General features: G+C 41.2%; 1 protein-coding gene across 7 annotated transcripts in view; it reads left to right on the plus strand.

The window, feature by feature from the left end:
• LOC111868146 (probable multidrug resistance-associated protein lethal(2)03659) overlaps nt 1-26,233 on the plus strand; it is a 49,274-nt gene that overhangs the window by 19,803 nt on the left and 3,238 nt on the right. For 6 of the 7 annotated variants that reach the window (XM_023858563.2, XM_023858558.2, XM_023858559.2 and 3 more), the window contains 11 exons: nt 3,290-3,473; nt 4,220-4,396; nt 8,735-8,919; nt 10,758-11,125; nt 12,571-12,650; nt 13,578-13,728; nt 16,779-16,885; nt 18,790-18,913; nt 22,263-22,433; nt 23,177-23,304; nt 24,306-24,727. In XM_023858563.2, coding sequence (XP_023714331.1) covers nt 3,290-3,473; nt 4,220-4,396; nt 8,735-8,919; nt 10,758-11,125; nt 12,571-12,650; nt 13,578-13,728; nt 16,779-16,885; nt 18,790-18,913; nt 22,263-22,433; nt 23,177-23,304; nt 24,306-24,727 — 2,097 coding nt within the window. Of the gene's footprint in view, nt 1-3,289; nt 3,474-4,219; nt 4,397-8,734; nt 8,920-10,757; nt 11,126-12,570; nt 12,651-13,577; nt 13,729-16,778; nt 16,886-18,789; nt 18,914-22,262; nt 22,434-23,176; nt 23,305-24,305; nt 24,728-26,233 lie in introns of those variants that run through there. The other variant, XM_023858564.2, reaches the window with a different exon arrangement.

Below are 26,233 nucleotides of genomic sequence, written 5' to 3' on the forward strand. Positions count from 1 at the left end.
AATTGATGACATAAAGGATAGATTCTATGAAGAACTAGAGCATGTATTTGATAAATTCCCGAAGTACCCTATGAAAATTTTGTTAACAGATTTCAATGCCAAAGTAGGGAGGGAAGACATTTTCAAACCAACAATTGGGAATGAGAGTTTGCATGAAATTAGTAATGATAATGGAGTTAGAGTAGTAACTATTTTGAATTGTTTCATTTTTGGTACACAACACACAGCACATAAGAAACATTGAACCATAAGCCATACATTCAAGCTGACGTCTCCCATCTTTGGGATGAACTAACAAGGAGGAATTCAGCATTTTAGATTAAACATTTTAACATTTAGCGTTTTAACTTAAAACAGTTTCGGATGAAAAGTGAGAACTTGATAGTGTACTCAACTATCTTAGTAAGTTTTGTGCTTTTACACGTCAGCATATTGTAGCAGCGTCTACACGACAAACATAACTGTGAACATCATAAACAACGACAGTGTTTCCATAGTTATAGGAAGTGCCTCTGATGATGGTTGTATCAAACTGAAACATGTAAGGCAGAAGTGATATTAAAAAAGTGACCTACAAATTGTTACACTCGACAGACTCTCCACTAACTCTGTTAGAGTAGTAAATTTTGCCGCATCAAAAAATCTTACTGTCAAAAGTACAATTTTCGCACATTGTAACATCCATAAAGTTACTTGGACATCTCCTGAGCAAACAAACAACACACAGAGTTAATATGGAGAGGTTCAATCTCAAGAAATTAAATGAGGTAGATGGTAAAGAGCAGTATTGTGTTGAAATCTCAAATAGGTTCACAGCTTTGGAAAACTTGGAAACTGAGGTGGATGTTAATAAAGCTTGGGAACTATTAGAGAGAATATAAAAATGTCTGCCAAAGAGAGTCTAGGTTATTATGAACCGAAGAAGCATAAGCCATGGTTCGATGAAGGATGCTCAAAATTATTAGATCAAAGAAAGCAGGCCAAATTGCAATGGTTACAGGATCCAAGCGAGTTAAATGGGGATAATCTGAACAATATAAGACGTGAAACCAGCAGGCATTTCAGGAAATAAAAGAGGGAATATCTGAAAGACAAAATTGATGAGCTTGCAATGAACAGTAAGAACAAGAACATTAGAGACCTGTATAGAGGAATAAATGACTTTAAGAGGGGTTACCAGCCTAGCAGTAACTTAGTGAAGGATGAGAATGGTGATCTGCTTGCAGATTCCCACAACATTTTGAATAGGTGGAGGAACTACTTCTCTCAGTTATTGAATGTACATAGGGTCAGTGATGTTAGGCAGACAGAAATCCATACAGCTGAGCCGTTAGTACCTGATCCTAGCCCTTTTGAGGTTGAAAGTGCTATTGCAAAATTGAAACGGTATAAATCGCCAGGTAGTGATCAAATTCCGGCAGAACTTATTCAAGCAGGAGGCGAAATATTACGTTCTAAGATCCACAATCTAATTACTTCTATTTGGCATAAGGAAAAATTGCCTGATCAGTGGAAGGAGTCTATTATTGTACCAGTTCACAAGAAGGGTGATAAAACTGACTGTAGTAATTATCGGGGGATATCACTGCTATCAACTTCATATAAAATTTTGTCCAATATTCTTCTCTCAAGGTTAAGTCCATATATAGATGAAATTATTGGGGATCATCAGTGTGGGTTTCGACATAACAGATCAACTACAGATCAGATCTTTTGCATTTGTCAGATATTGGAGAAAAAATGGGAGTACGGTGAGACAGTACATCAGCTATTCATAGACTTCAAGAAAGCCTATGATTCATTTAGGAGGGAAGTATTGTACAGTATTCTGATAGAGTTTGGGGTACCCGTGAAACTAGTTAGGCTGATTAAAATGTGTTTAAACGAAACATATAGTAAAGTCCGTGTAGGTAAACATTTGTCTGATAAATTTCCTATTCAGAATGGTCTATAACAAGGAGATGCTTTATCGCCACTCCTTTTCAACTTTGCTTTAGAATATGCAGTTAGGAAGTTCCAGGGAAACCATGTGGGACTGAAAATAAATGGGACACATCAGCTGTTGGCCTATGCCAATGATGTGAATCTACTGGGTGATAATGTAGATACCATAGAGAAAAACACACAAACTTCAATTGACGCAAGTAAAGAGGTTGGTCAAGAAGTAAACACAGAGAAAACTAAGTATATGTTGCTGTCTCGTCGCCAAAATGCAGGGCAAAATTATGACATAAAGATAGGAAACAGATGTTTTGAAAATGTGGCACAGTTCAGATATTTTGGAACAACGATAACAGATCAAAACCTGATTCAGGAGGAAATTAAGAGGAGATTGAACTCTGGTATTGCTTGCTACCATTCAGTCCAGAACCTTTTGTCTTCACGTCTGCTGTCCAAAAACATAAAAATTAGAATATACAAAACTATAATTTTGCCTGTGGTTCTGTATGGGTGTGAAACTTGGTCTCTGACATTAAGGGAGGAACATAGACTGGGGGTGTTGAGGAGTTTATTTGGACCAAAGAGAGATAAAGTGGCAGGAGGTTGGAGAAAACTGCATAACGAGGAGCTTCATAACTTGTACTCTTCTCTAAGTATAAGTAAAACGATCAAGTCAAGGAGGATGAGGTGGACAGGGCATGTAACACGAATGGGGGAGGCAAGGAATGCGTATAAGATATTGGTGGGAAAGCCAGAAGGAAAGAAACCACTGGGAAAATCAAGGTGCAGGTATGTGAACAATATTAAAATGGATCTTAGAGAAATAGGATGGGATGGTATGGATTGGATTGATCTGGCTCAGGACAGGAACCAGTGGAGGGCTCTTGTGAACACGGTAATGAACCTTCGGGTTCCATAAAATTCTGGGAAATTCTTGAGTAGCTGAAGAATTGGCAGCTCCTCCAGAAGGGCTCAGCTCCATGAGCAAGTAAGTAAGTAAGTAAGTCTGAAAAGGTCAGGAAACACACAGTTTTGGATGGCAGAAGATTCAGATACCAGAAGTTAATTGTACAGGACTGCATGTATAGGCAGATGTATACAACAGTCAGCAGTAGTTACTTTCACTGGAGCCCATGTCCTGAGCTGTGCCAGTGGTGTCACCCTGGCCACAGTGGTTAAGTGCAAAAGCCAGTCTTTCTTGAACAAGGCCATTAGGGCATTACTGCCTTATGTGTTTGTGCTTCTCACTTATGAGCTGCTTCTAGATGGGGTATATTGTTAGAATACATTACAGATACATAGAATAACAGAGACACAATGCACCAGTGTGTTGTATTCTTGTTCACAGGGCTGTTTACAAGCAAGCCGAGATATATTTACTTGATGACCCACTGTCTGCAGTAGATGCCCACGTGGGGCGCCATCTGTTTAACGACTGCATCTGTGACTTCCTTCAGGGCAAAACTCGACTTCTGGTCACGCACCAGCTGCAGTACCTGCAGGCAGCAGACAACATTGTGATCCTTAATAATGTTAGTAGCTGCAGATTTGTATGATCTGTTCTTACATTTGGATATTCCTATCTTCAGTGACACAGGAGTGCATGCAAACTAGCAGCGCTTGTGTATGGCCTAGGGCCTACACTCTACGCCATTGTAAGAATGACGTGCACCACCATCTGCTGCCATACTCTGCACCAATTTTACTTTTTGTCATGTTCTACCAAATTTTTGCCACATAGGCTTCATATTTGGGAAGCCCTGGGTTAAACTCTCAGTCCAGCTATCAGGCATGTTGACTGAGAGATTGTTTGTGGTTTTCATTGGTGCATCTAGGTAAATGTCAGAACAGTATCTTGAACCAGGCCGCTTTCATTTCCTTTCATATTCTTTCCAGTTCATTAGTCATACTTTTTTTGAGTTGCTTCCAGTAACTGGACGGTAGAGTGTCAAATGGTGACATGATAGATGAATAACAAATTGAAAGTATTTGGAAGGATACAGTCATGGCCTAATTTGCTTTCAGGGATTGAGGAAAACCACACATAACCTCAGTTAGGATAGCTGGTGTCCTGGCAAGATTCACTCAGAATGCCTTCTGAGTATGAATTCAGAATGTTACCACTGAGTAAATTGTGTTGATGTAGGCATATAGTCTGGGCTCTTGATAGCATCGCTGTATAAACTGTGCTAATTGCCTACCACTGCTGTTATACTAAAGAGATCTGCTGTATCTAAATGTTTGTTTCCATTTACAAATTGTGTCTGTTGGGTTTTAGGGTATGGTAGAAGCAACAGGCGCATACAATGAGCTGCATGTCTCAGGGCTCAGTTTTGCCAAGCAGCTTGATCTGGAGGTGAACACCAAAGACAGTGAGCACCATTCTCTCAGACACAGTGACTCAGAACTTTCACTCCGCAAGACAAAGCATCAGAATTCACAAACATCTGAACATGTAAGCCCCTGTATAGCTTAACAGACTGTGGATGAGCTGTGTTGTTTAGTGGAGTTCTGTGATCAGCCATAGATTGACGTACTATAATGTTTCATATAATTCTGTGGTCAGCTGTAGGTGGACAGGTCATGTTGTTTAAGGTAGTTCTGTGGTCAATCATAGGTAGCTGGGTTATGTTTAATGTAGTTCTGTGATCAGCCATAGGTTGATGGACTACATTGTTTCGTGTAGTTCCATGGTTGGTCAGCTGTAGGTGGTTGGGCTTTGTTGTTTAACTTTTGAAATGGTGGTAGCTTGAGCTGGTCAGAGTTTATTTAAATGCCTGCTGTTGCTGCACTTTTAAACACCTGCTGCTGCTGCTGCTGCTCCACGTTTTGACGTCTGTTCCTGCTAGGGCTCTTACATTGTATTTAGAAATGATGTATCTAATACAATTTTTATGATAAATGACTGGAGTTAACTTTGTTTTAATCAGCAAAGTACATAGTGTCACATATTGTAATGTAAGTTTTGAAAATGTTTGAACAAAAAAGTTATGCTCTATTTTCAGTATGTTCTTGTAATTTTGATTCCTACTGTAAAAATTGTTTCCCGCTTCTTCACAGAGTAGTTCTGCATTATAAACTCATTTCTGCTTTTAACACGTGAAATAGTTTCACATTCTCTGGTGCCATAAAACATTTGGAAGCAATAAAATCATTTGGCAAGTTTCACATCTTTGTTACTCTCTTCAGAGCTTCAAGTCTTTTCACTAAAGGACAGAAAAGTGAAAGCATGGCAATTCAAGAAAGGCAAGAGGGAAAATTCTTTATTCCCTACTTCAGTGCCAAGCCCTGCCATTGCAGCTACAAGAGAATATTGGCCTTTCTGTGGTTACAAGCAAACACCTGCATCATAACTGAGATAGAGAGTGCATTCTGTTTTCTGTGAGTTCATAGTGAATTCAAATATTGTAGTTTCATTTCATCATAAAATGGCAATGAAATATTGAGGTTAAGGTAGTTCTGTGGTCAACCATAGGTAGCTGGGTTATGCTGTTTAATGTAGTTCTGTGGTCAGCCATACATAGCTGGGCTATATTTTTTCACGTACTTCCATGGGGAACAGTAGGTGGATGAGCTTTGTTGTTTGAGGTAGTTCTGTGGTCAACCATAGGTAGCTGTGTTATGCTGTTTATTGTAACTGGGCTATATTGTTTCATATAGTTCCGTTGTCAGCTGTAGGTGGATGGGCTTTGTTGTTTAAGGTAGTTTTGTTATCAGCTGTAGGTGGATGGGCTTTGTTTCTTAAGGTAGTCCTGTGATCAGCCATAGGTAGCTGTGTTATGCTGTTTAATGTAGTTCTGTGATCAGTCATATGTAGCTGGGATATATTGTTTCATATAGTTCTGTTGTCAGCTGTAGGTGGATGGGCTTTGTTATTTAAGGTGGTCAGCTGTAGGTGGACGGGCTCTGTTGTTTAATGCTTTTCCTTTACCATCTTTCTCTTTCTCTATGTGTTTTCAAGAATTGCATAATACAGGGTGGGGCACAGAAACTTCCTTTTTTTGAAGGTGAATAAAAGAAAAATTATTGCTGATAGACAAAATTTATGTTAGCTAATGAAAGAACATACTTCAAAGTTTTAAACAAAATATCTTGAAGGTGGTGGCCACCGTTCTCTATGCACTGATGCAACCGTTTTCTGAAGTTCTCCTCTGCACGTTCCAACATGTGCACCAGAATTTGGGCTACTTCCTGCCAAATAACATTCTTCAGCTGAAGCAGGTTTGTGGGGCGATTTTTAAAAACCTCTGCCTTGAGGTATCCCCATAAAAAAAAATCACAGGGCGTTACATCAGGTGAGTGTGCCGCCCAAGGGATGTCACCTCAAAGCGAGATGAGCCATCCGGGGAACTCTGCCCTAAAAACTGTCATCGAAGCTCAGGCTGTGTGGGCCTTGGCACCATCCTGTTGGAACCAGACATTTCCTAGATGCATTTCTTCAAGAGCTGGTTCAAAAAAGTTTTTTATCATGTCCACATATCACTGTGAATTGACAGTAACTGCATGATTGTCTTCTTCAAAAAAATAAGGGCCAATAACGCCAACTCCTGACAACGCGCACCATACTGTTACCTTATCACTATGAAGTGGCCTCTCATGGAGCTCTGTGGGATTGTTACCTCTCCAATAGTGCATATTCTGCTTGTTGACATATCCGGATAGGTGGTAATGTGCCTCATCACTAAAGAAAACAAGTGCATCAGGGGGTAAAGTTTCCAATAAAGTTTCGCACGCCGTTATTCGGTTCTGGAAATCTCGTGGTGACAATTCTTGCACAATAACCATCTTATAGGGATGGAAATTAAGATGTTCGTGAAGAATTCCGGCATTGAACGATCAGATATGTCTAGGGCGACTGCATGTTTGCGAGCGGAGCGTCTTGGAGATCTCAAAATCGACTGTTGAACTGCCTCCACATTTTCTAGCATCATAACAGTCCGTTGTCATCCTGATGATTTTTTCACCACACTCCCGGTTGTCCTAAAGTTCTTTACCCACAAAACAATCGATTTCCGGTCAGGAACCGGACCTCTGGGCTTAATTTCGAAGTGATTACAGAACGCACGCTGCACCGCCACATAGGAATGGTTGTTCAAAAGATAGGCTTTGACAGCAGATGCATGCTGCACACTTGTCCACCTCATGTTTCCTACTAAGGGGTATTAGACAGAAACTTCCGCGACTGCTGCGTTCGCCGAGTCTATCCCCACTTTTCTGCAACCTCCCCTCCCTTTACAATGCTTCTTCACAGAAAGGAAGTTTCTGCGCCTCACCCTGTAGTTCAGCTTGGAGTGGAATATGTGTATAGTGCAAGGTATATTTTCTCCCTTTCTTTATCCACTTCTGAGTGTTCTGAACGAAATTGTGCGTTCAGGATGAATATGCTTAAAGTTCCCAGTCCCCACAGGGAGAGCTAGTGCAGCGCATATGGTCACCAGTGTATTAACACTGTTGTGTCTGCCACTGCTTACATATGTGAATGTGGAGAACATGAAGTTCTGAGTGTGGCTTAGAGTTAATGTTAAATTGCAGATTCCCTCCCTGTCATGGTTGTCCAGCAACAGGAATAGTGGACCTCACTTTGTGAAGTTGACACGCATTAAATGATCTTCAGCTGTTCATCACTTTGTCCATCTCTTTCTAGATTCTCCGCTACTCATCAGTGTAATCCAGCTCCTCAGAGCTCAGTACACAAGTGTTTCAGAGTTCTGTTTCCAAATTGAGTAACATTCCTTTTCTGGAGGATTCAGTAGTTTTCCTCAATCCCTGCACTACCTCAAGTATGCAATCACCTCGTCCTTCCAAATCCTTTATGCTTCATCCTTCACCAGTCATCCTTTACCATTAAATTTTGTATGGTCTCAGTACTGACAGTGTTTTAGAAATAAGCCACAAAAAGCAAATACACAGCCTCATAACCAAGAAGACTGTAATGTGAATCTGTCCATTTTCTCATTCTTCTAGGTTTATAGTCCATTGAGTGTTTCAGGATATGTTGTGGTTCCAGTCTTTCAGACTCTCTCTGTTAGGTGTGCTCTTGTGAATTCTGCATTTATATACATTTTGAAACAGTACTGTCTTGTGGGATGTGATTGCATGTGATCTGTAGAAGTTCACTGCTGCTTGAGAGGTGTAAGAAGAGCCCAGTCACCAGTGTGAGAACCTCATAACCAACATGACTGTATTTTTTTTATTGCTAGTGAGGTGGGACTAAGTCCCTTGTACTGTGGCCACTTCTGGCCTATTGTACCAGCCCCAGATGATAGGTGAGGGTGATTGTGGAGCAGTTGGTGGAATGAAGATTGGCAGGGGAAACCGAAGTACTCGGAGAAAAGTTGCCCCAGCGCCACTTTGTCCACCACAAATCCCACTTGACCAGACCCGGGATCGAACCCAGGCCGCCGCGTTGAGAAGCCAGCAACTAACTGCATGAGCAATGGCGCGGCCTATGACTGTATTTACTGTGTTTCTGATTTCATCTTTAATGTGGAGAGCAGCCCAAAATTCAGTTAACCTAAAATATTCTGTCATGTTAACAGGAATGTTTACAATTAAACCTACCAGGTGATTTGTGAAATGGTGTCACAGCATTGCAAGTTGTGAATTGAGCATGGAGGAACTCATTTGGAAGAATTTTTGTCAATTCAATAAGTAATTTTAGGGTACATGTAACCAACCAGTTAACTGATTTCTGGGCCGTGCTGTATAGTATGTGTTTCTTTCCCCTGCCATTTTTATTCAGTACTCTTCATATTGAGAAATAAACATGGCAGTGAAACATTATGCTTTACAGAGTTCAGTGGAGGAGTCTGAGCCCAAGCAGATAGCTGAGATGCGGACGAGAGGCAGAGTTAGGTCTGGCGTGTACCGTGCATACTGCGCTGCAGGAGGGAACTGCCTCATCACATTCATCGTGCTGTCTGTGTTCATCCTGGCACAACTTGCGGTCAGTGTGGGTGACTACTGGATGTCATTCTGGTATGTCTGTCTCGTTCACTTGCACTGGCTTTGCTATGTTGAGCACAAGACTTCTTTCTGTTCTTCGTAAATGGGCACTCTAAGGTTCTTGTTACCTTCATGCTGTTACATTCATTGGATTTATATTTTATACAAGGCATGTGCAAGAATGACTTTTTCAGTTCAATAGTAGAATTTGGAAGCTTTCTCAGAATCAAGGCGAGACCAAGACGTTTCTCCACTCAGCCAGTTTGTTTTCACTGTACTCAAAATTTATAACACTATCTGTTTTTGCACAATGCACTACAGTGTCCTACTTAAGGCTTTTGATGTTGGAGACTTTTCAGTGAAGCATTTTCATAAAGCATATTATTTAAAAGAATTCAGTTATAGGACCGGACCATGTTCTTCTTCACCATGGGTAGAAGGGGAGGGAGACATTTAGTTAACAAGTTGATTCATGCTGGTGTTACCAACCATTACAGTTGTGATGGATCAGGTAATTCATTTGCTGTTGCACAAAACAGAGCTATCTCAAAGTTCTAGCAATCCGAGGCCAAAAAAAATCAGTGCTCAAATTCAGTCTAAAAAATTTGAGATTTGAACAAACCTCTTTGATACAAGTTCTGCACATGTTTATATAGAATCAGCTTTGCCAAATTTTATGTTGTAAGTACAGTTGGACTTCAGCTGTTGGCTTCAAATGGAGAAATACTGGTCTAATTCTAAGAGTGACTGTGTTCTTATTCCTGTTCCATTTTCCAAAGGATGCCCATAACATAAATTGTATATTTTCCAAATACATTGCATTTTCAAGGCATTGCTTCCAGTGAATATATGGTTTACAGTTAGGCCTCTCACCACAGAAGGAGAGAGGTGTTTGGGTGCTCTCAGATATCACTCACCTGTCATATAAATAGCTCACTGTGTGTATCATTACATAACATTTCAGTACCTTATATTAAGTGATGTTCGCGTTGGTCATCCATAAAAGATTTGTATAATTCACATGTGTAAATCATTGCAGTTAAGTATTTAAAAGAATGCCATCTCTGGTAGGATAATGTTTCTACTGATTTTCTTGCATCTGGGCCAATTGATTCAAGAGATACTGGAGGTAAAAACGCAGCTTACACTGCCCACTGACATTTGCTTTTGGAAATCAGCAAGAAAATATCTGAAGTTATCAGGTAACATGTGAGAGACCTCAACAGATAATTCTGTGGCTCTCTCTTACCTGTCACTCATGGAATGTTGAGATAGCCATAGCAGTAATGTTCTAGACTTGTATTTGAGAGGTGCTGGGTTCGAATCTAAGTTGGGACGCAAGCTATCATGACTGAATCTTTTTGTGGTTGCCTTCAGTCCCTCCAAGAAAATTCAGGGATGGTAGTTTGAATAGCGCCTGACTGCTTCCTTCCAAATCCTTTCTAATTTGTTATTCATCAGTCATTCTGCTATTCAGTATTATGTAGTTTTGATACTGAAACGATCGTAAAGTTAATGCACAACCCAATGTGAGTTTTGAAGGACATGATGTACAGAAGCCCAGAAAATCTGAATACACTACTGACATATTCAGTTAAATTGTTACTCAGCTGACCACAGGCCTTCAGTTTCACTGGCATCTTTTATGCAGGCTTGCCACCCCTGTCAGTGCCTTGTGGAGCTAGATGATAATAGGTCACAGTGTGAGACACTTCGGGTGCATACGTCTGTGGCAGGTCCGTGTTGATGTGGACGCCTGATCACATTGTGATGTAAGGGACTAGGTGCTCACTTAGTGAATGTGATGTAAATAAGCCTGTAGATTCAGTTGTGTATTGCTTCTTAAAGTCATTTTGAAATGTTCTTGATAGGACCAATGTAGAAGAACGGCGATCTTTGGTCAGTAATAGAATTGCCTCCAGCATAGATGGTGCTGCCATTAATGATACCACTACGCAGTTAACAGAAATGGATGTCACTACAACAGATACTAGTGAGTGGAAACTGGGGGTTAGTACCACCATTGCACCAACAGATGTCACCGAGTGGAGCTGGATGCCCAGCACAGAGACTTGCATTCTTGTATATGTGGGACTTGTGATTGGCATTGTTGTGCTTACCTTGGCGAGTGCATTTTTCTTCTTCTCAATGTGCATGAGAGCTTCAATCAATCTCCACAACTCAATGTTCAGCAGTATCTCACGAGCTACAATGTGGTTCTTCAATAACAATCCTTCAGGTAACTCAACATTCCCGTTCTTATACAGAGGCATTTGTTGCTTAGTGCAAGTTCTTCTTACCTTTGTTGCTCTCCCATTTGTCAGATGTAAATGGGAAAACTTCTGAGACAAATTCTGCCACTTCCAGTGACAGTACTGCTGTCAGAATGATGGGCAGCAGAGGGAGCATAACATCTTATCTTTTAAATTCAGCATTTGTATCTTAATTATGGAGGAAGCTGTCACTGATATGATAGTTAAGTTTATTGTAGGCTTTGGTATTATGACCATCACCAGTGGTTAGGTTTCATTTGCAAACAAGAAAACCTGTACCCAGATTTAATCAAGGTTCAGACCTCTGACTTCACTGAAGAAGGCAAGCAAGTTCGCTTCAGGAAGAAGCCAAAATATGTAGATCCAATTAATTGGCATTGCATGAAATAGTGTTGTTCTTGTAAGGAGAGAATCTAGCCTCATAGGAAGAGATATGTACCCAAAATATTGCCTGCCAAATTAACGGATTGTATAGTAATGTCTAATTCTGTTAAAAGTGTGATCTTATGGGTTGTGACACCAGGCAGATATCAACATATGAGAGGAACATGCATCCATCTTCAGGGTTGAAGTATGTAGTGTGAGGAATTGGCTTCGGTATACTCATATAGGGACCCAAGGAGAGGGGGCAAGAGAAGAACCCAGTCTGATAAAGCCAGAGGGGAAAAAAATGAAGTAAAAGCTGCCCTTATAAGGGGCATGGTTTATTATCACAGATGGCAAGTGGAACAGTGAGCAAATGTCTGTTTCCTCCACTCTGCTGTTCTCTCAGGACAGTAGTGGTGTGAAAAATGGACAAAACTGCCATTTTCAGAGCCAGTCTTTCTCACAGAAGGAAATTTGAACTAAGAATGGGGAAATTCTGTTGTTACAGGCCAACCCCCTTGGAACTTGCCTGCATAATCAAGATTACTCCTGCATGTACACATTTCAACCTTGAAGATGAAGGCAGCATGTCCTTTCCACACTATCGGTATCCAGTCACAAAACTATGAGATATCTCAACCCAAAAGACCACAGTCTTAAAAATCATCACTGTGATAACCTCAAATTTATTACGTTGCTTATAATGAGGAAGGTCGCAGGTTCAATTCCTGATGAGGTCATTGTATTTTTCAGTTGACCTAAACCTTTCAGCCACACTGTGGTCCTGGGGTCGACTCAGCCTATGACAGAAACGAGTACCAGGAATCTTCCTGAGGTAAAGGTTGACCAGTGCACAAGGTTGACAACCTCACCGCTGTGAGTCTGATGTCTAGAAAATGTGGGACCCTCAATGGCTCACAACCCTGTGGGCCTCCATTGCCTGTTACAGGGATAGTTTTACTTTTTTACTTTAATAACCTTTTTACTGATCCATATTTAAAGTGTATTTCCCAATTGCAATCTCACTCTTGTCATTACATTGCAGGTCAAATACTGAATCGCTTCACCAAGGATATGGGAGCAATTGATGAAACGTTGCCCGGGACAATGATGGACTGTGTGCAGGTAGCCATTCTGACATCTCTTCATGACACTGAGTTTGTTCACTGCACAGGGTGGAACTTCATTAGTATGATTTTCGTGAGAACAAGCCTACAAATATATGACAGAAATGTATAACCAAATGTTGTGAAGTGGGTATCACTACTGCTTCATATTCAGAATGCCCCTGCCTCAAATCTTGGCCAGTCACTAGCTCTCATGACTGAAGTTTCATGATTTTTCCTGCCCATCCATGTAAATGCTGGTATAGTACTTCAGACCAGGTCACAATCACTTCCTTCCATATCCTCACCAGTTCACTGTTCATTGATTGGCATGCCATTTGATATACAGTAACCCTCTCTAATCCAAATTAATGGGAGAAGAGGTCATCTGGATTAACAGATAATCTGGGTTCATATAACAAAATAGAGCCATAAAAGACAAAAAAAAATAGAAAACAAATAAGTGGAAAATGTAATAATATAGATAGTGAGGATGAAAATAAATAAATATCATTGCAGCAGTTTCTTCATCTGTCAGAAGCTGAAATCCAGGATCTCCATCCAACTCAAGCCAATCTTGGATATTGACTCGAGTGGTTTCAGTCTCTGCAGCTGCCCTCAACACAGTCAGAAAGTCCTCTTCCTCCTAAATCCCTTGTTTCTTTTTATAGTATGCACTCAACTGTGAACAAAATTTTTCATATTTTAATCTGGATTAACTGACACCAGATTAGTGAGGGTTTGCTGTATTCGTTAAACTATTAAAAGCATCGTTAAATTAAACAATAATAACAGTGTGTACTCTGTAGAATTTTGATTTGAATCACAAACATTTCATCTGGAAACCTTGGGACATTTTGGCAATGCTAACATTTTGGAATTGTGGGACTCAACACACTGTTTCCTTGTTGGTAATTTATCATGACTTGACATTGTCTCATTGCAGCGAACATTGATGATGCTTGGTGTGATTGTAGTGGTTGCAGTGGTGAACTACTGGATGTTGATCCCAACAGTAGTGATGCTAGTTGTGTTCTATATACTCAGGATCTACTATGTTGCCACCTCTCGCAGTATCAAGAGGCTTGAGGGCATCAGTAAGTTAATGTTTTACATTATATTTTGCATCTGTTGTACAGCTCATTTTTCTGTGTAACGAGTTAGGTAATGTATGCATAGCCTAACAGTTCTGCCACATTTGCTCCATAAGACATGGAAAAAGTAATGATTCGGAGTAAAATAGGTTTCATTTTTCTCTACAACTTCTGTATGGAACATTTTCTTCTCCTATAAGTAATTCTAACAAGTTATGCTATGTGCAAAAATATGTGTAGCTCATCAAGATCTTCATGTAAAATGTTTGCTATTGATGTCATACGTAGGTGAGTCAGTAAGTAAGTTACAAATTGATGTAGGGTACTACATGTTTGAATGAGGCACTTGAGGCCATCGCCACTAGATGGCAGCATTAGTCTGATGGCAATTAATGACATTCAGCATGAGACAATCGATGTTTACAAAAGCAAAACAGCAGTTGCAAAATTGCGGTGCCTCTGAGTGAGTGTACAACCCTCGAGCAGCGCTTCGTTGTGCGATTTTTGTGGGCAAAAGGTATGGAATCAAAGAGTATTCATAAAGAAAGCTTCCCATCTATGGTGAGAAGTGCCTGTCATGTCAAGCTATTTACAATTGGGTGCAGAAGTTCTCTGAAGGGCAGACACGTATCGAAGATGAACCCCACGTCGGCCGGCCAACGGATATTGTCACAGAGGCAAATGTGCAATGGGTTGAAGACTTAATCCGAGCAGACAGCAGGGTAACTGTAGACACTATAGCCACTGCTATTGGTTGTTCACATGGCATGGCCTACCTCATAATGCATGACAGGTTAGGTTTTCACAAAGTCTGTGCATGCTGACCCCACAACACAAAATGCGAAGAATTTGTCTGGCATTACAGTATCTCAATCGCTACAACGATATGCTAGCCCGAATTGTCACAGGTGATGAGTCTTGGGTTCACCATTACCAGCCTGAGACAAAGCGTGCGTCAATGCAGTGGAAACATCCTGCGTCGCCTGCCAAAAAAGTAGTTTAAGGTGATACCATCCTCCAGGAAAGTGATGCTCACAGTCTTCTGGGATCACAAAGGCATACTGCTCACCAAATTCCAGCCTCAAGGACAAACCGTAAATGCTGACTTCTACTGTAACATCCTCAGGAAACTTTGTAAGGCCATTCAGCAGAAGTAACCAGGATTCCTCACCAAAGACGTGTTGCTCTTGTATGACAACACATGTCCCCATACTGCCAACAAGACAAATGAGACACTGTGAAATTTCAAGTGGGAAGTCCTCAAGCATCCTCCATATAGCCCTGACCTTGCTCCAAGCGACTTCCATTTGTTTGGCTCTCTTAAACATCATCTTTCGGCTGAACATTTTCCCGACGATAAAGCTGTAGGAAGGGAAGTCACCACCTGGTTCCGACAGCAGCCCAAAGAACTTTATGCTGCTGGTTTTCAGGGGCTTGTGAAACGACGGGACAAATGCCTCAATGTACAGGGAGATTATGTTGAGAAATAAAAGCATTTTTCAAATCAGTACTCTTTATTTGTTCAAGTTCTGTATCCATTTGTAACTTACGTATTGACTTACCCTTGTATTTCAACCAGAATTAGGATGTGTTGATATAATTTAGTGAAACAAACCAGTATCAAATTTCCTGAAAATCCAGGCACAACTTTTACAGTGAATGTACCAAAAATAACTACTACGTTTTTGCATTCAAACTCCTTGTTGCAAAGACAGGTACAGATTCAATACCACTCACTAATTCAGAGTAACGGGAGGAGAGGTCATCTGGATTAAGTGATAATCCAGATTAGCAAAGCAAATAGCCTTTAAAAAACATTAGAACACAAATAAATGGAAAATTTAATGATATGAGTAGTACAAAGACAAAAGCAACACCGTCCAGTGTAACGTCCAGTGTCCAGTTTTATCACTTGAAAACTCATCACCCTTACATGTTTCAATCCCTACGGATCATCCTCAGAGGGCATCAATACTTTTTCTGGAAACTACTATTACAGTAGGTGTTAATTATATACGTACACATATAATGTCTGAAATACACAGTGCACACAATGTTCAACTTTTCAGTCACAACAGCCTTCCTGGTATTAAAATTTTATAAAAACTTTGTTGTTTAAGATTAAAGTTTATAAACCATGCAGGTTCGTGTCAATTCTCCTGTTGTCTTTCTTGGAGGTGGCTGATCTTATGCAGCCTGTCTGTCTTGAGAAAGGAGGTTCTTAATATTGTCCGTGTTTGTTCGTGGCTTGCTGTCTTCTTTACACGGCAGTGTATTTTATGTTAATATTCAATACGACATGTTGCACCGATAAGGATCCATATCGATATTTCAATAACTATACGTATTCCTGCCTGATGATGGTCATGTATGACAGAAACATGTTGCATTAATAAAGATCTGATGTAACTGTACTGTAACTCATTTGCAGTGAGTGTCAGAAACTTTGTCCCAGCATATTGTATAGTACCAAGGTCTGCAGTTCATTGGGCTTCCCACAACGCCTGCTGCAATTCTTTATGGCTTGGCACTTTAGTATGGAGGCAGCTTTCCATACCTTTACATTATGGCTGGTATCCTATAATAAATGTATTGTGTTGTACCAGGACACAGAATTGGCTTGATTAAATGGCTAGTTTGTTACCCAGAGAATGTGGTATGAGATATCAGTTCTAATGTATTCCTGTTGTCTTTCTCAGGTAAAAGATAAAGTTGTCCCTGTGCTTAATTAAGCATTGTGCCATTGAGACATATGTTCCAGACATTTGTATACTGAATATTTTGAGGTTCAATAGGTTCTCTGTCATATGGAGCTGTTCCACAATGACTTCTTTCTGAGGGATTTCCCATGTAATATCTTCTAAGTGTCCCATATTTACTACATAGCCCTTGCATTTTGATGTGAAGGTTCTTTAAGAATATAGTTGTTTCATGTTTTAACAAGATTTTGTAAACCCGTAGTACTGTAATATTTTCTACGTAATAGCATTCAAGTGTTCAAGAGTTTCCATGCTTGTGGCTGCTTCAAAATTCATTTTCTAACTTGTTTTCAGCTCGGAGTCCCGTTTTCTCCCATCTCAGTGCATCACTGCAGGGTCTCACCACAATACGAATTTTTGGTGCACAGGGCCTGCTGGAGAAGGAGTTTGACAGACTTCAGGTGAGTTTAACAAAAGTATTGCTCTCTTCGTATCATTTAACATGTTTTTCTTTCTTAAGGAAGAAAAATGCGTCTAGGCGAAACTCATCCACCAACAGATGAATACTACACATGATTAGCAAGAAAGGGGGCCAAGACCAACAACAGTACAGCTCACCAGGGAACAGTAGGAATGAACACAATTTTGTCAGCCTCTGAGTGGATCAGAGCTTAGACTTCAGCAGTCAACTTTAATTCCAATTAGTGTTTCAAATTCAGCGGAAGAAAATCTCACATATATACTGTAACGTGTTTGGAATCCAGAAGTCACTTCTATGGAAACGCTAGAACAGACCGTTGCCTAGGAAGTAACAATAGCGATACTGTAATCCCAACGGTGAGCCATTGTATCGAGAACATCGAATCTCCACGGTTATGACGAATACACGGAGCATTCCCACAGAGACAATGCAATAACAGTGGGTCGTTGCATAGGAATTGCAGAATCAACGAAGCAGCGTTTCCCCGATGATAGACAACAGAAGGTTTAAGGCACAGCAACCGCCGAGGTTATAAAAGCCAAGCTTTGACAAGAGACAGTCTTGGGATAGTTACTGCCGAATATAAGCAGTCTGGAATCAACCGCCGAAGAAGTCAGTCTTCAGGAAGCTGCCACTGAAGATAGTTGGAGCCACAGAAGTATTGGCCGAGATATTGGTTAAGCAGTAATTGTAATACTGCAAGTGCTAATAGTTGCAAAGTGTGTAAGTGTGAGTGTCCAATAAAGATTCGCTGAATCCGAGACCCATGTATATTTATTTGTCGCGTGACATACCCAACACGTGACAATACTAATAGTGTACCAACTCATGCACAATATCAAGAAGTGTCTGATGATGACCACAGTGTTGACCAAAACATGTCATGTTAACAGTGAGCATAAGTGAGAGTTCAAGTGAGAAGCACACAGCCCTAGACAGTTAACTGGAAGTTGCCCGAAGAGAGGGGGACTGTAATTATGATACAGTTATAAATATATTGCAGCAGGGTGCTGAGATATAAAATGAAAAGAAAAAGTCATAAAGTCTACTTTCCTGTCCTACAAGTCTTGTGTTGTTATTTACCTGTTAGTTAACTGAGGCTGTGTAACACCACATGGTAAGTTAGTTATGAATAATGAATTGTGATGGTGGAAGTGGTTGTGGCCAGTTTAAAGATACTGTTCTGACATTTGCCTGGAGGGACAGAAATACCATAGGATAGTTAGTGTCCTGACTGGAAAGTACTTCACACCTCCTGAATACAAGTCAGCAATACAATATAATACAATTTGGCTCTGAGATAGCCTGCCTTGATAGTGAGTGGAAAGATGCAGAGGAAAATGAAACACATTTTATGCCCAATGTACGTTCTCCATAAGCCTCACAGTTCGTGAGACAGTTACACATACAAGATGTTACATGTACATATTTGAGCCTTTATAGTCAGCAACTGAGAATGGCTTCCCAAACACAATTGCCATTAAGCAAAGAACCAAAGACAGTCTACACTACATTGAAATGAGACTGTTTCATTCTTTTAACATGCTGCTCCATTGAAATGGGATTTTGAATCATGTATGAAACAGTGTGTGGTTTTTGTGTTTACTTTTTCTGTGTTTTTGTGTGTGTATTTTTACAGTAACCAGTGAAGCCTTGCACTGATTGTTTTTTAATTCTGTGTCCAGTTTTGACTTCTTACCAATTTGAGCGGTGTCACCATGTAACAGTGTATCATTGTGTATGAATTAATGTTTACTTTTTATAAGGGAAGAATTCACTGCAGTTTTAATTGTTTTATTATTAATTTGTGAATTAATTTTTTCTTCTGCCCATGCTCGTTCTGTGTGCAGTTCTGTGTGCTCTTACAGTCTGTTTTGCTTTCAGGATGTCCACTCGACTTCTCATTACCTGTTCCTTGCAGCAAATCGAGCTTTTGGCCTGTGGCTGGACAGTATCTGTGTGGTATATATTGCTCTTGTTACCTTCGGCTTCCTCGTATTGAGTGGAGGTATGTAGGCTGCTGTAGTGGGATGTTCGAAATCTAAACTTCCAAATGTTGGAGCTGCAGAAATATCTCAGGGTCATCTGTTTGCTAGGCAAACGAAACACAAATGCCCACCAGCCACAAGAGTTGAAGTACTGCTGAGAACCATGTTGCTTAAGTGGTTGCTGCAAAGCTATACAGGGCATCCCAGAAATCAGTACAGAAAAATGGAGGATGAGTACTGTGGCCCAAAACATTGAAAATAGTTTATATAAACATGGGTCTGGAAATGTTTTGGTAATGAACCGGAGCCATGTGAAGGTGTTCTGGCAACACAGTGATCAGGACTGTGGTTACAGCAGTAACATGTGCTAGGTTCACTTTTGAAGGAAACTGCAGTTCAGACTGGACAGTGTGAATGACTACTTATCCCTTGTCACTGCTGCCTTCCCCATTCAACAGCAAAACATACAGTTGTCATGCTAACAGTGATAGCGAGTTGACCATGTACATGAACATGTGACATCAGGCTGTCCCCCCCCCAGTGAAGTAGTGTCCTTTTGGTGTCATACTTGCTTTATAAGTCTCAGCTTAAAATGGACAGCTGCACATATAGAAATTCACCGAAATGCTCTTAACTCTCTTCTAAGTCCAGAGTAATTGTGCAGCAGTTGTAAGGCTGTATGCAGATAGGCATCTTTAGCATTGAGTTCTGGATGCAGACATATTTTATGCCACTGATTGTTTATCAGGGAGACTGGTACTGTTTGTCCTTCCACTGTGGAAGTCAGAGAAGTGTGTGTGATCATTTGATTCTAAAGAATACATACTGAGATGTTTAGATGAAAATCCCTGTACCAGCATTCATCAAACACAAGCTGCCAAATGCACATGTGAGAGTGGCGGGGTCTCCACACACAATTGCTGTATGTGTACCATTTATAATTGGGACAAGCTCAGAGTCTGCTGGATTTTCACCCATGCTACAAATTTTGCCATTGTTATTTTGACAATGTGAAGAAGAGCGCTTCTGTAGCTGCCATGAACTCTTTGCTGACAAAGCAGGCTTCAGAAGGAACTGCACACTACATTCCCATAACAGGCACATTTGGAGTGACATTAACCGACACAGCAATTCAGTCCAGATAACAACTGCAGTTCTCAATTAACGTCTTAGGCTGGTATTGTGGGGACTGTTTGCAGGCCCGTGGTTTTGTCTCATATGTTCATTGGAGCTGCATAATAATATTTCTGGGGCCCACTTTGCCAGAGTTACTGGATACTGCTCCACAGGATAGCCAACAGAATCATGCATGATGGTGCCTCAGCCCATTTGAGTCACACCACCAAAAGTTGCCTTGAGGTTGCCCACACTGCGCAATGGATAGAGAGGCAGGCACCCAAATGTTGTCCAAGTCATTCTCCAAATCTGAATCCCCTTAATTCTTTCCTTTGGGGCCATCACACTTTGATGGTGGATACTGCACAGGAACGCTGCAAGGTGTTCAGAATGGTCCTACTTCAGTCCGCAACACACCTGGCATTTTCCAGCGCATCTTGTCTGTCCATGCATCAACAGGCCAGAGCTTGTATAGCAATGCAAGGCCAACATTTTGAGCATCTGCTGTAAGCCTAACAATTGTTGCTTCCCATCAGTGGAATGTAAATGTAATATTTAGTAAGTTGCTGGATTATTTCTCAAGCAGAACTCTTGCTGTTGGAAATGTTTGTCTGACAAATGTTCAGCCTTAGGATCCCACAGTTTCAGGGAACACCATGACAACTTTGAGTTTTGTTGTTGAATAGGGAAGGCGGTAGTGATAAAGGAGTAGCAGTCATTCACGTCATTCCCCCTAAACTCCAGTTGCCTTCAAAAGTGTCCCTAGCATATGTTACTTTTGTAACCACACTTCTAATCCTGCTGCTGCTGAACACCTCTGAATGGCTCTAGTTAGTTACTAAATCATTTCCAGACCCATGTTTATATTCAGTATTTTCACTGTTTCAGGACAGAGCACCCACTCTCCAGTTTTCCAGGTTACTTCATAAGGAGCGAGCCATTGTTCTGGTTCAAGCCTGCCTACCTTGGTGCAGCAGGGGACTAAGACAAATATGGTGTTAGTGGCAAGCAAGAGAATAGAAACAAAGGGCAGTCAAACAGCTGACCACAAACCCCTGCAAATGCTTGTAGACATTTCCTAGTGAGAGGAACTAGTGCCAAATAAATACATTTCCATTGCTTGTAGCCTAGTTGGTTGAGGCACTAGGCTACAAGGCGGAAGGTTGCGGGTTCAAGTCCCGATGAGGTCATAGGATTTTTTCCAATTGACCTATTCCTTCCAGCCACACTATGGCCCTGGGGTCGACTCAGCCTCTAACAGAAATGAGTACCAGGAGTATTCTTGGGGGTAAAGAGCGGCCAGCACGTAGGGCTGACAACCTTGCCACCATGTATGACCCGATTGTCTAGAGATAATGTGGGACCCTCAACATCTCACAACCCTATGGACCTTCATGGCCTGGTACAGGGATAGCTTTACTTTACTTTACTTTACTTTACTTTACTTTACTTGCTTACAGTGTAGTCATTTTTGTACAGGGTGGGGCACAGAAACTTCCTTTTTTTGAAGGCGCATAAAAGAAAAATTATTGCTGATAGAATTTATGTTTAGCTAATGAAAGAACATACTTCAGAGTTTGAAACAAAATATCTTGAAGGTGGTGGCCACCGTTCTCTATGCACTGATGCAACCGTTTTCTGAAGTTCCCCTCTGCACGTTCCAACACGTGCACCAGAATTTGGGCTACTTCCTGCCGAATAACATTCTTTAGCTGAAGCAGGTTTGTGAGGCGATGTTTAAAAACCTCTGCCTTGAGGTATCCCCCTAAAAAAATCACAGGGCGTTACATCAAGTGAGTGCACTGCCCACAGGATGTCACCTCGAAGCGAGATGAGCCGTCTGGGCTGACAGCCTTACCACTATCTGTGAGCCGATTGTCTAGATAGTGTGGGACCCTCAACGTCTCACGACCGTATGGGCCTTCATGGCCTGGTACAGGGATAGCTTTACGTACTATATAGCAGCAGATGGTAATTATAGGTAATAATGGATCAGAAAGGATTTGGAGGGAAGTGATTGTAGGCTTATTGTTCAAGGTACTGCTATGTGGAGAAACTGTGGAAACCACAAAATTCTCTGTCAGGATAGTCAGTGCACTGGCCGAGATCTGAACTGAGCACCTCTGAGATGCGAGTCAAGAGCGTTACTAGCAGACCACCCTACTTGTTTGTTCCCTGCTGTTGCATTGCACCACAAGTGTGGAGTCTGTGCTTTCAGTGCAGATGAATGATCTATGTATGCTTGCATTTCAGTGCAGTACGGTGGCGATGTGGGACTCGCCATAACACAGGCTACTGGCCTTACAGGAATGCTGCAGTGGGGCATACGTCAGATGGCAGAGATGGAGAACCAGATGACTTCAGTGGAACGTGTCTTAGAATACACGGCTGTTGAGAGTGAGCCCCCACTGGACAGTGCTCCTGGTAAGATGCATTGTTTGGATAATAACTCGCACCATGTGTCACTGAATGGTGAGATGGTAGTGAATAATGACTTGGAAAGTATGTGGAAGGAAGCTACCATGCCCTGATTTACAGTAGTATTCTGGCATTTACCTGGAGAGAGTGAGGAAAGCCATGAAAAACCTCAGTCAGGATAGCTAATCTTGTTGCTGAAATTTGACTCTGGGACCTCCCAGATGCAAACGAGGAGCGCTGCTCACTCGGCTGTTCAGTGTGTTCTGTGTAGCCTGTGATGGATACCATATTAATTTTTTTAACACTGTCCATCTGACAAAATGGAGGTCAGTTCCATTGCTTTCATTTATATAGGTTTATTAACAACTCAGACAAGTCATGCAGTTTACTATATGCACCATCTGCTTTAACATTAAGATCTCTGCATATTACCCTCAAAATTTATTTCTGTTCTCAGAATGAACCGTGATTATTTGCCTGAATAGCATTAAGTGGGTAGTCTTTGTAATGGAGACTCTTGTGTTTTCTATGAGGAAAGAACTGAGTTTGTAAAGATTGTTCAAGCAAACTTCAGTCTTCAAAACATTAATACATAAGGAATTGCTTCCTATCCTTATTTTTCCTGAAGATTTCTCACTTAGTGATTTAGTTTACTTCTCGCATGAGGAATGTTTCGATATGGCTCCAAATTATGGATTACAGTTTCATGTGAAGATCTTGTTCTGCAGTAATTTATTTCTTCATTACAGATAAAAAGCCAGCCAAAGATTGGCCAGCAAAGGGTACAGTAGTTTTTGATAGAGTTTTTCTTTCATACTCAAAGAATGAGTCACCTGTACTGAGGAATGTTACCTTCTCCATCAAGACAGCAGAAAAGGTAAGAGAACAATATGACATGGTTAACCCTTTTGGTTCTGGTCTATAAAGACTTCATATATGTGTAAGATGACCTGCATTTATTTTCACTGATTGAAGGTGATAGTCAAGCAGGTAGCACCTCTGCTTCATATCTGGGAGATCCCAGATCGGATCTTGACCCAGAGACTGAGTATCATGACTTTGGGCTTTACATATTAATAATGTTACTATTTGTCACTGAATTGTCTGTTGACAGTAAAAAATTAGTAAAGCTATCCGTATAACAGGCTACTAAGATCTGTAGGGTTGTGAGACATTGAGGCTCCCACATTTTATAGACAGTCAGCTCACAGATGGCAGTGAGATTGTCAGCCTTACATGCTGGCTGCCCTTTACCCCCCAGAAGATTCCTGGTACTCATTTCTGTCAGAGGCCCAGTCGATCCCAAGGCTGTATTGAGGCTTGAAGGAATAGGTGAATTGAAAAAATCCAGTTCATTGGGAATCGAACCTGAGATCTTCCAGCTTGTAGCATAATGCCTCAATCAACTATATTACCATGTGGCCCCCTGTCTACTGACAGTGTCATTAAATAAACCATAAATAGATAAACAGATTTTTTAATTAATACACATCAAGGTAAAATGGTTTCTGTGATGCTATGTAATGTTCATGTATGGTATATTTATATTTCTTACCACCACTGGCACTGTTTTGCAGCTCTGCCACCAGGCAGTATTTACACACACGAATCCAGAATTGTGGTGTTGACAGCATAGAGTCTAGTTAATGCCAGAACATGAGCAAGTTACATTTACTCTCAGTGTGATAAGTTTTTACGTCATTTGAAATAGATGACCCACACTGAAGTGGAGATGATGTAGGAGGAAGAAGAAGCAGATTTTAAACCTGTTAAGTCTGTAGAGTGATCTTAAGGTACTTCCTTGTCCTCTGTTGCAGTTTCTGTTCTCTCTCCATTTGCTGCTCCCATGTTTTCTGCTTCTATTTCACATTTTTTTAGGTAGGGGTTGTGGGGCGCACGGGAGCAGGCAAGTCCTCTCTCATTGTGGCACTGTTCCGCCTGGTTGATCCATCTTCTGGCTGTATTCACATTGATGGAGTGAACATCATTGCAATAGGTCTCCATGACCTGCGCTCCAAGATCTCCATCATCCCACAGGAGCCTGTGCTGTTCTCTGGCTCACTGAGAGAGAACCTGGACCCATTCAGCGAGTACTCAGATTCTGCATTGTGGGCTGCGTTAGCCGAGGTGGAGCTGAAGCAGGTTGTAGATGAGCTGCCCGCTGGACTGAGCCACAAAGTGTCAGAGGGTGGTTCCAACTTCAGTGTGGGACAGCGCCAGCTCCTGTGTCTGGCCCGCGCCATCATCAGGAATAACAAGATCCTGGTGCTGGATGAGGCCACGGCCAATGTGGACCCACAGTGAGTACAAGTACAGTTCAGTCTGTGACCTGCTATAATGATATTCCTGTAGGACTACTTATTGGCATAATTTCAGATTTACTCATATATTGTTTCCCTTGGTTCCTCCAGTACAGTTCAAAAGCAGTTCAATTTTTTGCAGTGTGTGCTGTGGCATTAACTTGCATAAAACAGGCACGCAGGCCCAACTGTTCTCTGCGTGAGCTGTACTTTTTGCCAGTCCACACTGGAGAGCTAAAAGGCATAGTAGCTTCTTCAGGCTTGCTTCTAATTGAGCACCAATGTCATCAGGTTTTTCTTCAGTCAGTACATGTTTGTTTAAAAATTTCTTTTTATCCAGCACCAATCCCATAGAACGTAATTCTGTGACTGTTTTGCAAATTGTTGCCTTAGAGAGCACTGTACTCTAAGGAGGATACTTCTGTGAAGCTTTCTATGACATTTTCTCCACAGAGAATGGCATGCGGAGATATCATACATGGTGCTATCCAAAAGTTCCCGAAATATATTAATAAAAACTATTACATCTTACTTAGATTTTATTCTGCACCATCACCTTCAAAGTAGGCCCCTTGGGAGCACATACACCGATCCCAGCATTTCTGCCACTTTAGAAATGCATCTTTGTTAGGGTGATTAGTACTGTCTGCGTTTCCATTTGAATTTTCTCAACTGTATCAAATCTTTGCCCCTTCAACTTGATTTTCATCTTGGGGAAGAGAAAGAAGTCACATGGAGCTAAGTCTGGCGAGTACGGTGGGTGGGGAACAACTGCCATTTTGTTTTTAGCCAAAAATTCCTGCACAATGTAAGCCGTATGCAGTCGTGTGTTGTCATGGTGGAGTGCGTAGTCATTCATGCGCCACTTCTCTGGACTTTTCTCCTCATGTTCTCCCTCAAACGCCTTAGAACATCACAATAGAACCCTTTATTGACTGTCTGACCAGGAGGGACGAACTCCTTATGAACAATCCCGTCAATATCAAATCAACATGGACTTAATGTTGCTCTTGACTTGTAGAGCTTTTTTGGGCCAAGGTGAAGAAGGACTCTTCTATTGCAATGATTGCTGCTTACTTTAGGGTCATAGCCACAAACCCAACTTTCATCACCAGTGACAACCCTCGAAAGAAATTTTGGATCCTCTTGAAGCTGTTGTTGAAGTTCCGTGCAGACTTCCAAGCAATGCTGCTTCTGTTCATTTTGCAGCAGTCACGGCACAAACTTCGCCGCAATCCTCCACATGTTCAGTTCCTCTGACAAAATTCGTTGACATGTACCATAACTTAGTCCCAAGGTGTTACAGAGGTGTTGGAGGGTCAGTCTACGATCTTGCAGAATCAGATCCCTAACTTTCGCGACATTTTCTGGTGTGGTGCCAGTTGACAGCCATCCCGAACGATCGTCGTCATCAATCGATGTTCGGCCATTTTTTAAATGCTTATACTAGTCATAAGTTTCCTAAACTGTTGTCACCAAAGGCTTGCTTCAACATTTGGTGCCTTT

This window comes from Cryptotermes secundus, unplaced genomic scaffold (genome assembly GCF_002891405.2).
Source record: "Cryptotermes secundus unplaced genomic scaffold, Csec_1.0 scaffold2757, whole genome shotgun sequence".
NCBI lineage: Eukaryota > Metazoa > Arthropoda > Insecta > Blattodea > Kalotermitidae > Cryptotermes > Cryptotermes secundus.